Source organism: Anabrus simplex, chromosome 8 (genome assembly GCF_040414725.1).
Source record: "Anabrus simplex isolate iqAnaSimp1 chromosome 8, ASM4041472v1, whole genome shotgun sequence".
Taxonomy (NCBI): domain Eukaryota; kingdom Metazoa; phylum Arthropoda; class Insecta; order Orthoptera; family Tettigoniidae; genus Anabrus; species Anabrus simplex.
The window spans coordinates 24,380,260-24,402,469 of record NC_090272.1 but is presented as its reverse complement, the minus strand read 5'-3'; the positions used below and the strand labels follow the sequence as shown (position 1 = coordinate 24,402,469).

The 22,210-nt window shown below is 42.5% G+C and overlaps 1 protein-coding gene across 2 annotated transcripts in view; it reads right to left on the bottom strand.

The window, feature by feature from the left end:
* The window catches only part of Hgsnat (Heparan-alpha-glucosaminide N-acetyltransferase), a 643,222-nt gene that overhangs the window by 112,592 nt on the left and 508,420 nt on the right, over nt 1-22,210 (bottom strand). For both annotated transcript variants that reach the window (XM_068228844.1, XM_067153049.2), the window contains exons 4-5: nt 13,454-13,593; nt 4,685-4,880 (exon numbers count right to left, since the gene is read on the bottom strand). In XM_068228844.1, coding sequence (XP_068084945.1) covers nt 4,685-4,880; nt 13,454-13,593 — 336 coding nt within the window. The remainder of the gene's footprint in view (nt 1-4,684; nt 4,881-13,453; nt 13,594-22,210) is intronic.

Sequence of the window (22,210 nt, the reverse complement as noted above, 5' to 3'; positions counted from 1 at the left end):
AATTTCATATCGCAGGAGTTCATTTACGTGCCAGTATTTCTACGACACGAGACCGACGTATGTGTGCCCCATCAAATATCATCAGACTGAGCCAAGATTGAACCTGCCAAGTTGGAGGTCGGAAGATAAGGACCTCAACAGTCTCAGACACTCAGACCGGTACCAATCACCTTACTTGCATAAATTTGATCGGTGTAGCTTTCCTTAGGGTGACGATGGGACGGGAAAGGAAGCGATTGTGGCATTCATGACGTTACAGCCCCAGCATTTGCCTGGTGTGAACATGGAAAACCACGGTAAACCACCTTTAGGGCTGCCGACAGAGGGGTTGGAACCCACTATATCCCACTCATGAGCTGTGGAATATCCCCATTCAATAGGACAAGGCAGTTTCCAGCACCGGTTCTAATTAATATCAGGATAGGTGTAGTTGGAGGTCGGTTACATCTTTTTATTAATGTTATCTTGCTCCTGTACAGTAGATACAGTACGTTACTGGAGCTTTCAGAGGAGGTGTCGCTTCGACTACGCCGAACCACGTGGATTTTACACGATGGTGCAAACATTTCCTCAACGGTAGACAGGACGATGTGGAACTATCAATTGGCCAGCCCTTATTCCAGTGGATTGTTATGCCTGGGGGGACATGAGAAACAAAGTATACCGAACTGAGGTAACCACTTCGGATGACCTCCGTGAACGTATGTTTAAGCACCAGAGGATATTCTGAACCACAGTGGTGTCTTGGCTCGAATGACAAGTTGCTTTACGTCGCACCGACACAGATAGGTATTATAGCGATGACGGGGCAGGTAAGGGTTAGGAGTGGGAGGGAAGCAACCATGGCCTTAATTAAGGTACAGCCCCAGCATTTGCCTCGTGTGAAAATGGGAAACCACGGAAAACCATCTTCAGGGCTACCGACAGTGGGGTACGAACCCACTATCTCCCGAATACTGGATACTGGTAGCACTTGAGCGACTGCAGCTATCGAGCTCGGTGTACCAGTAAATATACCGACACGAGGCTGACGTATTTGAGCACCTTCAAATACCACTGCACGGGGCCAGGTTCGAACATGCGAAGTTGGAGTCAAAAGGCTGGCACCTCAACCGTTTTAGCCACTCAACCAGGCAGGAAGCACGAAATGTAGGTACGTTTAATTTACTTAGTTGTATAATATGTCCATTTTTCGTTTGAAACAAAACGTTCGATGTGCTTCGATAATTCAATTCTGATTCTACTCATATGGATATCCTATGCCATGCATTTGTTCGTTGGCGCAAGGAACTGTCTTCCTTCTTCTACCTTTACGCAATGCACAACGGGGATCGTACCGCATTTCAGGTCCCAACGTGCGTATCCCAACCAATAATTATATCACACGCTCGTACAGGTCGCGCACCGGCACAGGTTTTCAGGTCATTTCCATACTCACTAGACCACAGGGCTGACGACCACAGATATCCCTATCCCCTAAAGGACGTAACAGCAAATGAACCAGTATTAACGCTGAGAATTCAATACATCTCCAGGGTCCGAAACCGATAACTAGTGTTGTCTGAAACCCCTAAGACGGAAACTAAATACTAACAACAACAAACCAGTCTGGCGATAATGTAACGTAACATGTTGTAGACTGGTAACACATAACTTAAATGAAAAAATCTCAATCCAAGTAAGAACAAATAAATTAGCTAAAGCACAAAAATTAACATGGGATATCTACAAAAAGAAATGTCTATCAATAAATACAAAAATAAAACACTGCAACACAGTTATAAAACCGGAAGCTACATATGCAGCAGAAACACTCTTTTACCTGAATAAACAATCGAAGACTGACAGACTTCAGAAAATTGAAAGGAGGATTGGAAGAACCTGTATCAACAAAAAATATCAGAAAGATGGACAGTGGCGGTTAATACCTAACAAAGTCGTGTACAAAGAGCTAGAACCCATTACAGATACTATGCGTAAGAGGAGACTGGGATTCTTTGGACATATCATGAGGATGCAGGACTCGAGACTTCTGAAACAACTAGTACAACACAATCTCGTCTCAAAAAATACCACAACAGGATGTAAATGGATCAGAGAAGTAAGAGAGGATCTGAAGGAAATAGGCCTTACAACAGAAGACACCAAAAATAAGATAAAATTGAATACAAAACTCAAGAATACAAACCTCCGCTTTACCCTTACACAAAACAAACCAACAACACGCACATTTTCAACTGAGGAAAGGGCACGAAGATCGGAGCGTCTGAAGAAGTACTGGGAGGACCGCAAAGCCCGAACAATCCCTTCAAAGAGACCTGAACGACGGACTGACTAAAGTGATCCTATGTGGTCATAAAAGAAGAAGAAGAAGAAGAAGACTGGTAGCCTTCAGCTGTTACCGTAGGTCAGTTGCTCGTAAACATAAAACCAGTTTGGCAAGTATATTACGTAACATCTCGTGGCATGGAATAGGGAGCGCTCAGCTGTCACAGTAGTACATTTGCTCTTAAACATAAACAGAACAGAAACCAGTTTGGCAGGGATGGCGCGTGACTTGCCTGTTATCAAAGGAAAGCTATTCATTCACAAGAACAAGGCATACTACCTATTCTAAAAACATCGTACCCCTTTGCTCTCAAAAATAACTTCCGAGGATTACTAAAAGTTTGATATATAGTGGTTCGTCACATCGTTCTCTATTGCTACAATAAATATCTGCACGTATACACCTAACACTCTGTATAGTGTCACAACTCTGACTTCATGACCCATCACTTACTGTAACTAAATAACAAAACAAACTGTCACCAGTAATAATCAAATGTTTTATTGAGAGAACGTCAGTTTTATGGCATTATTTTCTCATACTCAAAGGTCTGCTGAGAGCAAGAAAGTGAAGAGAAACTTCATACATAGTTCTAAATTCAATTACTATTTTGAATAAGTCAATCTTCACCACTCTTGTTCTTAATTCTAGGAAGTCTTGGAACATTTAGTTTCATTATGTAATAATGATAATGATAAACACATGATTTTAGCTACTTGTCCACTCTTATTGGAGATGAATATATTACATTCTTTGAGTAATTATTGCCATTATGTAGTAGTTTGGGTCATCAGTCCATAGGCAGCTTTCCATATCTGTATAACTGTTGTACCTAGCTTATACCTCTTCTTATCTCACTGTCATTACACTGTCTCAATCTCCCTCTACTTTTCTTATCCTCTATAGTGTCTAGATGTATCAAGGTGTGGCCTATCAATTTTTATGCTTTCCTGGCCCAAGATTCTCAAATAATTCTTCTCTGACCAACTTTTCTTTTTTCTTTCTTAATTTGTGATACCATCTACCCACTTTAATGTCACATTTCAAAAGCTTCTCATATTTTTCTGTCTTTAATAATAATAATAATAATCATCATCATTATGATATGACCTCAGCTACTGTGTGCAGGCATTTTGATTTGATGCCATCTGAACTGCCTGTGCTTCATTTTACTCTGTCAAATGGCAGAGTGTACCAGATCTCTCCTGGGTAATCCGTGGCTGAGTTTTATAAATTAACTTTGTTGAGTAAACACCACCAAATAAGTTACCAGAGGTCTTTTACATGTCAGCATTGTACACCATGGAGTGTATAATGGAGATTTTTCTCTTTTTCAAAAATCGAGCAACCTCTGCCAGGTGAGACTCCACCACCGATCCACAGAGGGAGCTTCTGTTTCACTTTGGTACAGTGCCACACGTCTTTCAAATATGTAGTTTGAGATGAGTAAATTTATTTTTGCACGTAAAACATTGTTTTTCTTGGACTAGTCTGCTATACAGTGAAGTTGTCTTTCTTAGTCATTGTCCATTATTTTCATCTTGTACTTTATCAACATTTGCATTGGTTTGGTCCAAATTATTCTTAATGCAATTAGTGCTCTATCTATTGAGCTATAAGTAGGCCTAATATTTATTTAGTAAATTACTTTCTACATTTTTTACCATGTATGGAATTTTCCTTCGACTGCAAATTTTCCAGAAAAATCAGAAATTAGTAGGTGGTAGAATAGTTCTACCATGCCATCATCCCTATCATATGAACATATAAAAATGTATGCACTTCATTATTTTGGTCATAACTGACTTCCCAAGTAATATTCTGTTTTCATATCTGTTAATTTCCTTTCATGATTCATCTTACCTTTAAATGCCACAGTGTTTACCATTAATGATGTTACATAGCTAAACACTATAGATATGTTCATAATTTTGTAACAACAACAACAACAACAACAACAACAACAACAACAACAACAACAACAACAACAACATCAACAACAACAACAACAACAACAACAACAATAATAATAATAATAATAATAATAATAATAATAATAATAATAATAATAATAATATTCATAATCAGGAGTGAGAAGTGTACTGGAACATAAAATTACAGACTGAGAAAACCCAACAAAAAATGTGTCATAGGTCACGTATCTGATCAACATTGCAACCCCAACTCCTGAGGACATCCAGAAGATGATCAGGGAGAACTCTCCCATGGAATTGATGAACTCTTGAGAAGTGATTCCTAGAGTGAAATGGTTACACTTATTAAGAAATCAGGAGAACGTTGTTCGGAGGATTACTCTGTTTGACTTATCACTCAGCAGGTTACTAAAAAGCATACCCTCTAAAAGTATCGAGGGATTTAACTCTCTTCTTGGCAGCAGGCTGGCCGGCAGCTTTATCTTCAGGTGACCTCATCTCATGACCTATGGGAGAGATGGTGGTGTGCTTGTGATTGCCCCAGCGCCTCACCGCAGCTGCAATCCCGGAGCAGATCACCCACAGCACCAGGAGTCCCAGTACACACAGGAGGAGGGCTGAAAACAAAATGTTACGATAATCAGACACGTGTCATAAGATCAGAACCTTTCAGCTTACTTGAAATGTTAAGGAAAACTAATCTTAAACTTTTAATTACAAATACATTTAAAGTTTTAATTTACTTTTTACATAGATTATATTTTGAATTTTAAAACATTTCTTACTTTTCTACTTTCAGATTAACCTAAGGAAAAGTGAAATTCCAACTACTTATTTTAAGTTTAAAATAACATAATTCTCTCATTAATGAAAAAGATGTCAAGCAGCTGAGAAAGGTACATCACAGACTTATAGAAAGAAGAATTAAAATATTCATGTAACTATCCCAACAAAAAACACAAATGATCTTCTACCAGTGACAGTGGGGATCACTACACTTGACCTGATAGCTGCAGCAAACAAAACATTAAATAGAACTGCATTTTTATTCTGCACGGAACTTAACATTGTTTATCCTACAATACCATCCATAGATAACATTACGCAGTAAGGCACTCGATGAATTTGTTTACTATCTTTATCCTAAGTGTCAGCCATCTTGTTATAATTATGCTGCCATGGAAATCATAAAGAAGACGGGCAGTCTACGTGCTTTCACCGGCATTGCCTAGTGTTACAAGTAACAACTCTCATTACAACTCTCATGGTATTATCCTTGATATCTATGCCTAATTGCCTAGTGTGGCGAGGTCCAGCTGCTGCCCTCTAGGTTCCTGTGGTGGAGGGATGATGTGGTTTTGCCACCAATTTAATGAGGCACTGAAAACATTGCTCAGTGAGAAAGCTCCAGGCATTGAGAATCTATCAATAGAAGCCCTAAAATACGCTGGTGATACATTTTGTGAAAAACTGTACAGACTAATGTAGGAGTAGTCAATCTATATGGAGGATACATGGCCACAAGAATTTCTTAATTTAGTCTTAATATCATTTCTAAAGAAAACCAACAGAAACAAATGCAAACTGCACAGGACGATTAGTTTGATACCACATGCATCCAAGATGGTATTACATATTACAAAGAGAAAGCTAAGGCCAAGTTGTTCATTTCACCATGCATCTTGCCTTAGCACAACATACTGAAGCATTCTCCTCAGCAAACTTCCTGGGCTACATGAGCATTGAATATTCGTGCATATACCACGCATCCTTTTCAATGGACCTTGGTTGTCTGTTCACACGAATGCTGCTTTACATGCACTTGTCAAGTCCGACATCATCCAGTCTGTTTTGGTACTACAAAGAAAGGACATTCAAGAAAGTTCACACCCAATTAACAGTGAGCAATATAATCATGGCCAATTCTGCACATTATATTCCCATTTGAGGGTAGACAGTAATAAATTGATGGCTCATTATCTTCTTTTTCTTCTTCTCTTGAGATAACATTGGATCACTTTAACCAACCCTTTGGGTTGTCGATTTCTTGGCAGGAACTGTCCAAGCCTTGCGAACCTCCCCGTACTTCGTCTTGCCATTTCTGCAGCACCTACTGGGTGAATCGAGTAGCACAGTAGTTGCTGTTGCCAGTCAGAAGCCTGAGGAAAGGAGCAGGGTTGGCTCAATACCGTAAAATGATAGATAAGGAACATCTTGAGGCAACCTCTAAGGCTCAATAACTTAGTTATAATTTTCTCAGAACTTCATCTATCACCAACTCATAAATCACACTGGATCACATCCAGACTTGTAACTTGGGACCTAGTCCCTTGACAATCAACTTTGGAAAGTCTTCAAAGGAATATTCCACCATCTGAACTAAATGCTCAGAGAAGGCTCATTATCATTTATTAAAATATAATTATTATTTCTACATTAAAGCCACATTCATATATTAACAAGTATTTAACAAAAAACAAGCTTTCAGCCAAGAATGCATTGCTCTACTGCACCCTCTTGCTAATCTCCAAGTCCAGCCACCACAAATTTTCACATTGCCTTTCCCTCGTCTTTCTCCTCTTGATATCATGATGGTCTTGCTTTTCTCTACATGGATTTACATATACTTTCCAATTTTCTCATTCAGTGCATCAAAGTTGTTCTCTTACTTCTTTTCTGTTCATTCCCCAGACTACTATATTGTCTGCAAATAGTAATAAATTCTCATATGCTTCCTTTGCCTCCATCAAAATTTCATCCATAACCATTAGAAACAAAAGAAGTGACAGCACATTCTTCTGTCTTAGTCCAGTTTCATTTATAAACCATTCCGTCTTTCCAACAAGAGTCTGTACGCTTCTGACACAACTATTGTACATTGCTTGCACCACTTCTACAGTTTGTGTGGTACCCAGTCTCTTTTTGAGCATGGTTTCCCAAACTTTCTCCCTGGGAACATTAACATATGCCTTTGTTAGATCTATGAATGTGGGGGTGAAGCTGATTCCTGCTCATTGTGCCCCTGCATAAGTAGTCGGAATTGAATTTCCGTTACCTAACTGAATGTCAGTATTCCAGAAACAATACAATTCATTTAAGATGAGTAAGATGTTTTCCAACAATCGGGAAAGGCTTGTATCAGAGCCAATCATTACAATTATTTCTGTAAACATAGAAGGATTATCAATATGTAAAGAAGAGCTATACACAACCTTTGTTATACCCACAAATGTGATTTATTATGTGTTCAGGAAACACATAAGAACATTCATCAATGGCACCCTAAGATCCGAGGAATGAAATTAGTGGCCGAAAGACCTTACGGCCAGTATGGTAGCGCCATCTTTGCCAAACCAGATCTTAAGATTCTTACGATTTCCATCACAGAACAAAATAACGTTGAAATAATTACTGTAGAAGTTAGTAACCTTGTAATTTCCTCTTTTTACAAGCCTCCCAGTGAGGTATTCTCATTTAATCCTCCTGCTAATTTCAGCAGTCAGAAACCATCTGTTATTGTTGGTGATTTTAATAGTCAAAGCACTGTTTAGGGCTATTCTCAAGATGATTCAAATGGAGATGCCGTACTAGAGTGGGCAGAACTGCATCGACTATCCTTGATCCATGATAATAAACTTCCTCCATCTTTTAATAGTGGTAGATGGCAACGTGGACACAACCCTGATCTTATTTTTGTGAGGGAGGAATTAGCTAATAAAAGCATAAAGTCAATTTGTACACCAATTCTTCACATACAACACTGCCCAATTATGTGTCAGTTGGTACCAGCAATCCGCCCACACACCGTGCACTTCAGGTGAAGGTACAATTTCAAGAAGGCAGACAGACTGGCAAAAATTCACCACAATGCTTGATGAGAAGGTTACAACAATTGATCCCGTTCCAGAGGCATATGAAGAGTTCTTGGAAGTTGTCGAGTATTGCTCCAGAAAAGCTATTCCTAGATGATGTAGGACCAGTTACATTCAAGGCCTTACCTCTGAGACATCCACTTTGCTGAAGGAATATCAAGACTTTTTCAAAGAAAGATCCTTTCAGTGGCGAAACTATACACAGCAGACAGCGTGTTATTTCCTCCATTTCAGAATCCAAACATAACCATTGGATTAAATTAATGGAAGAGCTGGATATGGGAAGAAACTATCACAATGCATGGAGGTTACTTAGACACCTCGGTAATGACACAACTAAGACCTTAGTACATAGTAACATTTCTGCAAATCAAATAGCTAGTCAGCTCGTGGAGAGCGTGGAGAGCTGGGAGAGGATCAAAACAAAAAGAAGAAAAGCTGATTAATCAGGAAAACTGCATTCTCTCTAACCGGTTTGCTATGAAAGATCTACACAGAATGCTGAATAAATGCAAAAATGGTAATGTCTTGATGACATTTGTATTGAGCAACTCAAAAGATTTGATCCTGTCAGTAAGCAACAACTGCATCAAATATTGCAAAATCCCTAAACTGTGGAGAAAAGCAAGAGTTATAGCAATACTTAAACCTGGCAAGAACGCAAGTGATCCGAAGAACTACCGACCAATCTCTTTGTTGTGCCAATTATACAAAATCTGAGAAAGAATTATTCTGGACAGACTATCTGAAGTGATAGACCCACTACTCATACCAGAACAAGCCAGCTTTCGACCAGGGAGAAGTTGTACTTCCCAAGTACTGCACCTCACACAATATATCGAAGACGGCAATGAAAACAACAAAGTCACTGGAGTAGTATTTGTTGACTTGACATCAGCCTACGATACAGTTAATCACCATATACTGCTTCGTAACGTGCACAGTATAACTAAGGACTATAAACTCACCCAAATGACTGAGTGCTTTCTACAGAACAGAAGGTTTTTTTGTTGCCTTTTGCTTTCATAGCCCGTACTTATAGACATGATAGTGTATAGGCTTTTGGGCTTATGGCATGTCAAGAAAATAAGGTGAAATTCTTAACGTTTTGCAGAGAACTGTGCTCTGTGTCCTCAGAAGAAATCTCGACTGTCCACGAGAAAGGCTTCTTAAACAATGACACTTCGAATTTGGACGTTATAATAGAAGTGGAAATGGTACGTTCATTCGCCACCAGATGGCCCCCAGAACGTGGCACAATGCTAGAGTTCGAAGCGGAATCTGACTGAACCATCACAATCAGACTAAGTGGTTCAGAAAACGTGTTTGTGTAACATATGACAGGTGTAAGACATAGACACAAGCCTGGAATGAAACATCAGGCGACGAGGAACGTACGAATTTGGAAACACCGAGACAAAATAACAATAACAGAGCCGTTGGGACTGGGGTTCTCTTCTGCCATCTAAACCATTGACCGTGTTCTCCTTTTCTCTAAATTTCTATGGCATTTCCTACACAAAGGCTTCACCTGGTCTCCAAAGAGAGGACCCCTTCGCCTGCAGCCATTGGCCCTGCCTTTGGGTGTCAAGTTTGGTAATGGCCGCTTAACCCTCGGTCAGACAGTCACAGGTAGTACAAGACACACATTGTAGCAGGATGATCCTGACTTGACCTCCTCCTTATCCCTGGATAATTTAAAATTGGAAGCCATAACAACAGAGCAGGCTTCACTGATTAAGGACTATGTATTTATTGTTCAACTCAGAATGGCAAACAATACTCAGCCCCAATTCTGATGTGTAAAGTGGATGTAGAAGCTCCCCAGGTACAGTGGTTCCAGTTTCTGAAGGATACCGTTCCTCAAGCTAATTCTGCAAGCAGAGTTAGTTATGTGCTTGTTGAAGGAGAGTGTCTGGCCAATAGTTACTCCAAGATCGTGGGAATGTGAGGTAAGGGTGTGACATTCAGAGTTACATGAAGAATTGACTGAGCTTGTCTATGGTTTAAGTGGAACAGGTAATCAAGTGACATTCTTTTGATGTTGTTCCATTTCCTTTGGTATTTGTTTTTGCTTGTAATTTCTTTTTGATTTTGTATGTTCTTACCATTTTGTTCAGTCTCCACCCAAGAATGACCACAAAAATCTGTTCAATGTTCTGCTTATTTGGCAGTATTTATGACAAGGCATTCTATATGTTTAGATCCATCTTCTCATATCTTCCATCAAATATTTCGTTGCCATAACTGTGATATGAGAAGATCCCACGGATCCCACCCTGTTCTATCAGTAGACTAACAATAGGCACACTTTACTGCAGTAATGAGACAAATTCTATTTACACTGACTGACAGAGCAAATGCAACACCAAGAAGGAGTGGTTCGAAAGGGATGAAAGTTGGGGAAAAAACAGAGATGGCACGGACGAATAATTGATGTTTATTTCAAACCGATATGCAGGTTACACAATGCGCACGGCATCGACTCAGTAGGATGTAGGACCACCGCGAGCGGCGATGCACGCAGAAACACGTCGAGGTACAGAGTCAATAAGAGTGCGGATGGTGTCCTGAGGGATGGTTCTCCATTCTCTGTCAACCATTTGCCACAGTTGGTCGTCCGTACGAGGCTGGGGCAGAGTTTGCAAACGGCGTCCAATGAGATCCCACACGTGTTCGATTGGTGAGAGATCCGGAGAGTACGCTGGCCACGGAAGCATCTGTACACCTCGTAGAGCCTGTTGGGAGATGCGAGCAGTGTGTGGGCGGGCATTATCCTGCTGAAACAGAGCATTGGGCAGCCCCTGAAGGTACGGGAGTGCCACCGGCCGCAGCACATGCTGCACGTAGCGGTGGGCATTTAACGTGCCTTGAATACGCACTAGAGGTGACGTGGAATCATACGCAATAGCGCCCCAAACCATGATGCCGCGTTGTCTAGCGGTAGGGCACTCCACAGTTACTGCCGGATTTGACCTTTCTCCACGCCGACGCCACACTCGTCTGCGGTGACTATCACTGACAGAACAGAAGCGTGACTCATCGGAGAACACGACGTTCCGCCATTCCCTCATCCAAGTCGCTCTAGCCCGGCACAATGCCAGGCGTGCACGTCTATGCTGTGGAGTCAATGGTAGTCTTCTGAGCGGACGTCGGGAGTGCAGGCCTCCTTCAACCAATCGACGGGAAATTGTTCTGGTCGATATTGGAACAGCCAGGGTGTCTTGCACATGCTGAAGAATGGCGGTTGACGTGGCGTGCGGGGCTGCCACCGCTTGGCGGCGGATGCGCCGATCCTCGCGTGCTGACGTCACTCGGGCTGCGCCTGGACCCCTCGCACGTGCCACATGTTCCTGCGCCAACCATCTTCGCCACAGGCGCTGCACCGTGGACACATCCCTATGGGTATCGGCTGCGATTTGACGAAGCGACCAACCTGCCCTTCTCAGCCCGATCACCATACCCCTCGTAAAGTCGTCTGTCTGCTGGAAATGCCTCCGTTGACGGCGGCCTGGCATTCTTGGCTATACACGTGTCCTGTGGCACACGACAACACGTTCTACAATGACTGTCGGCTGAGAAATCACGGTACGAAGTGGGCCATTCGCCAACGCCGTGTCCCATTTATCGTTCGCTACGTGCGCAGCACAGCGGCGCATTTCACATCATGAGCATACCTCAGTGACGTCAGTCTACCCTGCAATTGGCATAAAGTTCTGACCACTCCTTCTTGGTGTTGCATTTGCTCTGTCAGTCAGTGTATATTGAACTACAAGAGACCAATTGTAACCATGAGCTGTGAAGTGCTGATTCACACTTGGCAGCAGCAGAGTCACAGCTTAGATCACATATATTTCGGGAAGTGATATGATAGTTACAGCTACAATTCTTCTTTCTCCTCCTCTCTCCCTTAATGTGTTTGTTATGGCTAGGAAACTAGTAGAATTTATTGTTTCATTTTCTCCTTCACATGTCTGACTTTATGAAAGATACAAACAATTCCATGAGCCTTAGATGTTAATTTCAGAGCCCGTCCTTCAATTTGATGCCAGTAGAACACCGCAGTATTCGCATCTCTGTTACGTGCAAGTTAACCATGCTTTGGTTTCCTGATCCAACATTCAGAGCCATACAGAAGAGCAGGACGTAGGTCAGATTTAGATGCCTTGACCTTCGATTTCACCAGCATGTGTCTGTAACATAATGACTCCACTTAGAATATGCCATTGCACCCAAATGACACTAATTTTGTGATATTTAATGTCAACATCTGATGTGGCATCAGTAGTGATAACGGATCCTAGATACTTGAATTTCTCTGCCGTCATTAGTGGTTTGCCATCCAAGGAAAAAATACATTGGTACTGTGGTCCAACTTGTTCAGGATTTTCAAAATTACACCACTGATCTCAACATGTTCAATTCTAGTACTGTTTAACATATCTCCAAGACTGTCCTGTCTTGACCTCATCTTGACTCTTACTGATTAAGACAATGTCATCCACGTATAGGATTGTACAAGGGAAGACTGATATCAATTTTTCTGTCGAGTAATTGATGGAAGTATTGAACAGCAGTGGGCTAATCTGTCTGATGACCATGATCGATAAGGAGTTAAGTCAATATCATCTGACACCATGTTTAGCCAGTTAGAGTTCTGCTGGTTGGAAAAAAAAATCACCACTAGAAAGTTACTGGGCATGGTAGAAGAGATGGTGGTATACAATTTCTAATCACTAGATTGCGTGCCAAAAGCCTGGATTCAATTCCAAACCTCTCCACAGTGAGTGCATATGACGTTGTTGATCGTGATTCATCCGTCCGATGATGATGTTAATCAATAGGAGTAGGCTATGTGCCAGCACTGGGTTTCACCCTCTCCCTTCCTACTACTATACGTATGATTCATTTCATCTCTTTAACTGACATCAGGTCATAAAATCATTTCTCTTCATACGCGATGCCACAGAGAAGCGCAATAAGGGTTTGACATACATACATACATACATACATACATACATACATACATACATACATACATACATACATACATACATACATACATACATTGAACAGCAATGGGCCGAGTGCTGATTCTTGTTACATGCCTACTTCAACAGGGAAGCTTTCCGAGATTCCAGATCCACTTTAGATTCTAGTTGTTGATCCGCACATATATCTCTGAGACTTTTTCTACTCAGAAGGCAGCCCAAACAAAATTTCTATTAAATTACTATCGACATTTTACGAAGGCTAACTTCTGCTCTTATTCAGTTAAGAGGACGTGACAACACTAGGATACAGGGAGGCTCTCTTACGGAAGTAAATGTTGACGGGCTCCAGTGCTGTGTCCAGCTCGCAGATTGTCTTCGAAGATCCTCCACCCCCACCGTCGTGGATCCGTAGGTCGTACACTCCAAACTCGCCCAAGTCTGCGTCCATCTCGCAGGCCACACCACTGCACAGACAAAGAAAAAATTATTACAGATCTGCTCTTGTATCAGTAAAATTGTCCAGAACATCAGATGCACATAACATAGCTCAGTCATACCTACTAAGGTCAATATTAAGCTGTCATTTTCAAGAGCAAATATGAAGGTGACACAATCAATTAGGTAAGAAGGCATGTTATTATGTAAATTTACACTACTCTTGCATGCATACATACCTTTAAACAGATTATTTGTACAAATAATACCCATCTAAACCTGTTTTAAATCATGGTCATGGTGAGAAATAGTGGTCATTCGCCTGACGTTGAAACGATGGCTTGCTACAGTATACTGTAGTTTCCTAATCCTCCTTTAAGGAGGACTTGGTGGGTTCTATCTTGGGTCAGTCTGGTAATATTTGAAGGCACTCAAATATGCAACCTTGTATTGTTAGATTTACTGGCAAATAAAACAGAGACAAAATGTCTATGTCTCCAAAAACCATCAAAGTATTCTGTTGGATGTAAAATCAATAAACTGGGTGAGCTAGTGTGTAGCTGTTAGCTTGCATTTGGGAGATGTCAGCAGCCCTCGAAATAATTCTCATTCTCCGTGGTTCACACCATTTTCATTCTTTAAGTCAGTGCAACGTAAAAGAAATAGAAAAGAAAAAATAACATTCATGTATTATTATTATTAATCAGAGAAAGAAATGGAAGAGTTCTGATGCATTACGGAATTGGCAAATGAAAGGGGAGAACCACAACGAGCATGAAAATGAAGGAACCTGCTAGACCTCGCAAACCTGATATCATCGAGGTGGGAAGAGAACAAGAGTGGAAAAAGGGGAAGATGAATGCAAAGAGGCTGGCACAAGTAGAGGGAGCGAGCTACAAGGAGTTCTTTGGCACCAAGTTTTAACTTTATAGGATTCCTGGAAATGCCTCATTAATTCATATCTATTTTCAATAAAAATAATATAATTGGTTTGCTCAGGTTCCTTTGCAGAACGATCAGCATTGAGGCCTTCGGTTCAGGAGGTTCCGGGTTCTATTTCCGGCCGGGTCGGAGATTTTAGTCAATTCTGATTTATTTTTCTGGCTCGGGGAGTAAGATTTTTTACAATTCATTTTACGTCGCACCGGCACAGACAGGTCTTATGGCGACGATGGGATAGGAAACGGCTAGGAGTGGCCTTAATTAAGGTACAGCCCCAGCATTTGCCTGGCCAACACACTCGGTCCTGGTTGTTCGTGTTTGTCCCAACACTCTCCTCTTCAAATTCAGACAACACACCACACTACCAACAACTACAGAAACTGGTAGTAGCGATATTATCCCTCCAGGAAGGTTATTCGGCCGTAAAACCGGTCCAAATCCACATGTACGACGCAGATGTGAGAAAAGCGGTAGAAGAAGAACAACACTGTGCTCGTGCTCCATAAAGTAGTTGTACGAAGTGTCTGGCACGGCTGGCAGGGAGTGAACATCAGGAGCAACTTTCCATCACTGGTCGGTACTTTGACGGAAATCGTTAGGCCTAGTTTGTGTAAGCTGGACGAGAAATAGGCGAACTGTGTTGAATCATAAAGTAATGTCGTTCACTTACGTCTGAATCATTGTGGACGGAGGTAGAATGTTATATGAAGCTGTTCCTATCACTTTGGAGATCCCCCTGTGAGTGGGGCCGGTAAAATAACAGTCACGGTATACCCTGCCCGTCTAAAAGGGGCCTCGGGGGCTCTGAACTTTGGAGTGTGGGTTGGCGACCACGGGGTCCTAAGCATTGTTTCTACTTACTTTTGCCAGCCTCCTCACTTTCATCTATCCTGTCCAACCTCCCTTGGTCAACTCTTGTTCTTTTCCGACCCCGACGGTATTAGAGCAGTCGAGGCCTAGAGGGTCTTTCTTTTTCACGCCGTTCGTAGCCCTTGTCTTTCTTTCGGAATATCGGGTCCCTTCCATATTTTACCGTCTGATTAGTATTATATAGAGGACGGTTGCCTAGTTCTATTTCCCCTTAAAACAATATTCACCACCACTTCACTATGCAGAGGGCTTTTTTTTTTTCAATTGGCTTTATGTCGCACTGACACAGATTGGTTTTTATGGCGACGACGGGATAGGAAGGGGCTGAGTGTGAAGGAAGTGTCCGTGGCCTTAATTAAGGTACAGTCCCAGCATTTGGCTGGTGTGAAGTGGGAAACCTCGGAAAACCATCTTCAGGGCTGCTGACAGTGGGGTTCGAACTTACTATCTCCAGAACGCAAGCTCGCAGCTCCGCGCCCCTAACCGCACAGCCAACTCGCTCGGTGCAGTGCTCGAAAAGAAAAGTAGGTAAAACAGTTTCAAGTGAACGTTGTTGGACAGGTTATAACTCCTCCTTAAACGAAATCACCACCACCACCACCACGACAGCCTATGAGTCAAGGGTTGATGTTTGTAATGCCATCTAATAAAGCATATCTCAAATAACAGTAAATCACTTTTCTTTTCGGCTCGGCGATATTAACGTTTTCATCAAATACAGTAGAGACAATACGCGACACTCGGCGAGATATCGAGGAACAGCTATTAGAGCTCTCTCTAGCGGATTGACCTGAGAACTACTGATTCTGTCATAAGAGCACGTGTATTTGTGTGTGAAGTTTTTGGAGTTATACAGGGTGTTAGGTGTATACGTGCAGATATTTATTGTAGCAATAGAGAAAGATGTGACGAACCACTATATATCAAACTTTTAGTAATCCTCGGAAGTTATTTTCGAGAGCAAAGGGGTATGATGTTTTTAGAATAGGTAGTATGCCTTGTTCTTGTGAATGAATCGCTTTCCTTTGATAACAGGCAAGTCACGCGCCATCCCTGCCAAACTGGTTTCTGTTCTGTGTATGTTTAAGAGCAAATGTACTACTGTGACAGCTGAGCGCTCCCTATTCCATGCCACGAGATGTTACGTAATATACTTGCCAAACTGGTTTTATGTTTACGAGCAACTGACCTACGGTAACAGCTGAAGGCTACCAGTCTACAACATGTTACGTTACATTATCGCCAGACTGGTTTGTTGTTGTTAGTATTTAGTTTCCGTCTTAGGGGTTTCAGACAACACTAGTTATCGGTTTCCGACCCTGGAGATGTATTGAATTCTCAGCGTTAATACTGGTTCATTTGCTGTTACGTCCTTTAGGGGATAGGGATATCTGTGGTCGTCAGCCCTGTGGTCTAGTGAGTATGGAAATGACCTGAAAACCTGTGCCGGTGCGCGACCTGTACGAGCGTGTGATATAATTATTGGTTGGGATACGCACGTCGGGACGTGAAATGCGGTACGATCCCCGTTGTGCATTGCGTAAAGGTAGAAGAAGGAAGACAGTTCCTTGCGCCAACGAACAAATGCATGGCATAGGATATCCATATGAGTAGAATCAGAATTGAATTATCGAAGCACATCGAACGTTTTGTTTCAAACGAAAAATGGACATATTATACAACTAAGTAAATTAAACGTACCTACATTTCGTGCTTCCTGCCTGGTTGAGTGGCTAAAACGGTTGAGGTGCCAGCCTTTTGACTCCAACTTCGCATGTTCGAACCTGGCCCCGTGCAGTGGTATTTGAAGGTGCTCAAATACGTCAGCCTCGTGTCGGTATATTTACTGGTACACCGAGCTCGATAGCTGCAGTCGCTCAAGTGCTACCAGTATCCAGTATTCGGGAGATAGTGGGTTCGTACCCCACTGTCGGTAGCCCTGAAGATGGTTTTCCGTGGTTTCCCATTTTCACACGAGGCAAATGCTGGGGCTGTACCTTAATTAAGGCCATGGTTGCTTCCCTCCCACTCCTAACCCTTACCTGCCCCGTCATCGCTATAATACCTATCTGTGTCGGTGCGACGTAAAGCAACTTGTCATTCGAGCCAAGACACCACTGTGGTTCAGAATATCCTCTGGTGCTTAAACATACGTTCACGGAGGTCATCCGAAGTGGTTACCTCAGTTCGGTATACTTTATTTCTCATGTCCCCCCAGGCATAACAATCCACTGGAATAAGGGCTGGCCAATTGATAGTTCCACATCGTCCTGTCTACCGTTGAGGAAATGTTTGCACCATCGTGTAAAATCCACGTGGTTCGGCGTAGTCGAAGCGACACCTCCTCTGAAAGCTCCAGTAACGTACTGTATCTACTGTACAGGAGCAAGATAACATTAATAAAAAGATGTAACCGACCTCCAACTACACCTATCCTGATATTAATTAGAACCGGTGCTGGAAACTGCCTTGTCCTATTGAATGGGGATATTCCACAGCTCATGAGTGGGATATAGTGGGTTCCAACCCCTCTGTCGGCAGCCCTAAAGGTGGTTTACCGTGGTTTTCCATGTTCACACCAGGCAAATGCTGGGGCTGTAACGTCATGAATGCCACGATCGCTTCCTTTCCCGTCCCATCGTCACCCTAAGGAAAGCTACACCGATCAAATTTATGCAAGTAAGGTGATTGGTACCGGTCTGAGTGTCTGAGACCGTTGAGGTCCTTATCTTCCGACCTCCAACTTGGCAGGTTCAATCTTGGCTCAGTCTGATGATATTTGATGGGGCACACATACGTCAGTCTCGTGTCGTAGAAATACTGGCACGTAAATGAACTCCTGCGATATGAAATTTCGTCACCTCAGCGTCTCAGAAAACGGTATAAATAGTATGTGGGACGTAAAGCAAAATAACGCTAATAAAAAGACGATTGGTCAAAGAGACAGACTTCCCACTGCATCCATCCAGATATTAATTGAGAGCCGGTGCTAGAGCTTGCCTTGGTATACTAAATATTAAACACTCCTTCTATAAAAATTGCCTCATGTGTCACTAATACACTTGACAGAAATTCCGGATTGAGTGCTTAATCAATTAACCAGCGGCAGAAATCCACTCTTAAATCATCACCGAGCTTGATAGTAGCAGTCGCCAAAGTTCGAACAGTATCCAATATTCGGGATGTACTGGCTTCGAATCCCTCTGTCGGCAGCTTTAAAGATGATTTTCCGTGGTTTTTCATGTTCACACCAGGCAAATGCTAGGGCTGTACCTTAATTAAGAGCACGGTTGCTTCCTTCCCGATCCTAGTCCTTAGTTATATCTGTCGCCATAAAACCTATCTGTGTCGGTGCGACGCACCGATACAGATAGGTCTTATAGGACGATGGGATATCAAAGGCCTAGGAGTTGGAAGGAGGCGGCCGTGGCCTTAATTAAGGTACAGCCCTAGCATTTGCCTGGTGTGAAAATGGGAAACCACGGAAAACCATCTTCTGGGCTGCCGAGAGTGGGATTCGAACCCATTATCTCCGGGATGCAAGCTCTCAGCCATGCGTCTCTAACCGCACGGCCAACTCGCCCGATAATAATAATAATAATAATAATAATAATAATAATAATAATAATAATAATAATAATATTTTTTGCTGCCGGGCAGAGTGGCTCAGACGGTTGAGGCGCTGGCCTTCTGACCCCAACTTGGCAGGCTCGATCTTGGCTCAGTCCGATGGTATTCGAAGATGCTCAAATAAGTCAGCCTCGTGTCGGTAGATTTACTGGCGCGTAAAAAGAACTCCTGCGAGACTAAATTACAGCACCTCAGCGCCTCCAGAAACAGTAAGAGTAGTTAGTGGGACGTAAAGCAAATAACATTACCGGTATTATTATTAACAAGTCATTAGGAGCTGAAAGGCAGGGAAGAAAATAGTAAAATATGCGTGGTGTAGGAGGAAACAAGATGAAATGTACTTCACCCGTGCCTACATCGCTCGCAGTAGTTTACTACAGGATAGTATGCGTAAGACCAGAACCAGGTCTCTTTGCGATGAGTCAGGTGTATATTCGTATTGTGGTTAGCACTAGAGGACAAAGTGTGACAAACAGGTTTTGTGTATAAACATCAAACATGCACATCAACAGATACACACACGCAATGTACCCAAACCAGTACAGTGTAGAATGAAGAACTGCCATGCTGTGTTCAAGGTCAATATCTAGCGTCTTAACAAGCACGTCTTCCGTGTGTTGTGTTCAGCTTGCGCCACGTACAAGGCAATCGCGAACTGAAACTCTAGATTTATAATTTTTGTTACCGGTACTTCAATTTTTCTGTTCGGATTTATGAGAATATCGAACTATCGAGACTCAAAATACTACATCGAATGAGAACTGAACTCCCAACTCAATACGCTGCAGAAATGATGTAACATCTGACATACCAATGTGAAACACGTAGCAATTGTTCAAGTGACCTCCCTGGACTACTCTGCAGGCTTCACTTCTCCGTACCCGGCGAGTTGGCCATACGGTTAGGAGCGCACAGCTGTGAGCTCACATCCGGGAGATTGGGGCTTCGAACCCCAATGTCGGCAGCCCTGAAGATGGTTTTCCGTGGTTTCCCAAGTTCACACCAGGCATTGCGGGGGTTGAACCTTAATTAAGGCCACGACCACTTTCTTACCATTCCTAGGCCTTTCTTGTCCGATTGTCGCCATAAGACCTCTCTGTGTTGGTGCGACGTAAAGCAACTAACAAAAGAAAATCACTTCTCCGAAACCAGTCTTCCGTAATATCCATTGGAGATCTGGCGGGCCAATTGATGGGTCCATGTCGTCCTATTCGCCATAGACCAAAGGACTGATCCAAATGATCACGCAGTAAGCGGCTTATATCAGGTGGTGGACCATCGTGTAAAAACCACATGTTTCGGCGTAGTCGAAACGGAGCGTCCTCTGAAAGCTCTAATAACGTACCTATGAGGAACTCCAGGTAAGATACCCCTATGAACTGTGCAGGTAAGATGATGATAATAATGTCATTGGCTTTACGTCCCACTAACTACTTTTCACGGTTTTCGGAGACACGGATTTGCAGGAATTTAGTACCATAGGAGTTCTTCACGTACCAGTAAATCTACTGACACAAGGCTGACGTATTTGAGCACCTTGTCAAGACTGGACTCAGAAGGCCAGTGCCTCAACCGTCTGAGCCACTCAGCCCGGCAAGATGATTGGTGCAGCACTGCGTAAAGTGCTGGCCTTCTGAACCCAACTTAGGAGGCTTGGTCTTGGCTCAGTCCGGTGGTATTTGAAGGTGCTCAAATACGTCAATCTCGTGTCTGTAGATTTATTTGCATTAAAAAATACTGCGATAAAAAAATTCTGGCATTTCAGCGTCTCCGAAAACCGTGCAAATTAGTTAGTGGAACGCAAAGATATTATTATTATTATTATTATTATTATTATTATTATTATTAGTAGTAGTAGTAGTAGTAGCAGCAGTAGTAGTAGTAGTAATATTACTTTTACGGAAGTTCTAATTAAACGGGTCCATTACAGTCATCATTTTACCTATCGGTACTTACTGTTCAGTAATAAGCCTTCCGTCCGCCTCTGTGGTGCAGTGGTTAGTGTGATTAGCTGCCACCCCCGAAGCTCGGGTTCGATTTCCAGCTCTGACAAGAAATTTGAAAAGTGGTACGAGGGCTGGAACGGGGTCCACTTAGCCTCGGGAGGTCAAATGAGTAGAGGTGGTCCGATTCCCAACTCAGCCATCCTGAAAGTTGTTTCCCGTAGTTCCCCCTTCTCCAGGCAAATGCCGGGATGGTACCTAACTTAAGGCCACGGCCGCTTCCTTCCCTCTTCCTTGTCTATCCTTTCCAATCTTCCCATACCCCCGCAAGGCCCCTGTTCAGCATAGCAGGTGAGGCCGCCTGGGTGAGGTACTGGTCATTCTCCCCAGTTGTATCCCCGATCCAATGTCTCACGCTCCAGGACACTACCCTTGAGGCGGTAGAGGTGGGATCCCTTGCTGAGTCCCATGAAAAACCAACCCTGGAGGGTAAACAGATTAGGAAAAAGAAGAATAAGCCTTCTATTAGAAATGCCCGGCGGCAATTCCACAGTAGGTCTTTTTCCTTCGAGCAATGTTCACGATGGATGCAACTACGGTTTTTGAAATTTGTCTCATTAATAACAATTTCACTGAATACTTATAGCCTTTTCTTTCAGTGTCCACCGTCCTTTCAATGACCTAAAAAGTTTATGAATAACCATAGACAACCCGCATTGTCTATTGTCAGAAATTCATCGTAGACTGTCGCAATAACAGCACAGAAATGTTGCGCCCATATTTCATTCACTTATTAACCATTTTCTTTCATTTTGTCAGCTTGGATCACTGAGTAATGCCATTGACGTCTTAAAAATCGTACACAAATACACAACACTTGATTCGCACGTATGTGCTTGTACGGATCTTCGACGTCACTGTAAGGATTCTGTGTACTTTTCACACAGAGTACCCTACACCGGTTTTCGAGTACAGCAAGTGACCTGGCACGTGAGTCATCCTCTTCTACTTGCCAAGCCTTTAGGGGAAGTGCACAACAACATGTGTTGGCCTGCGATAAGAAACAGGTTCAACAAGCCCTATACTCGGCTACTGTACTTCCGCTCGGCTACTGGACAGAATGACATCACCGGCGTATCCTGCTACGGCCGTTCAAAACACATTAGGTCCTGAAATATTTGGCTCAGTTATGGGCAAACTAATAGGACAAGGTAAAAAGTACATAGCATATATTATGAGATGTATTTTTCTTAGCCGACTA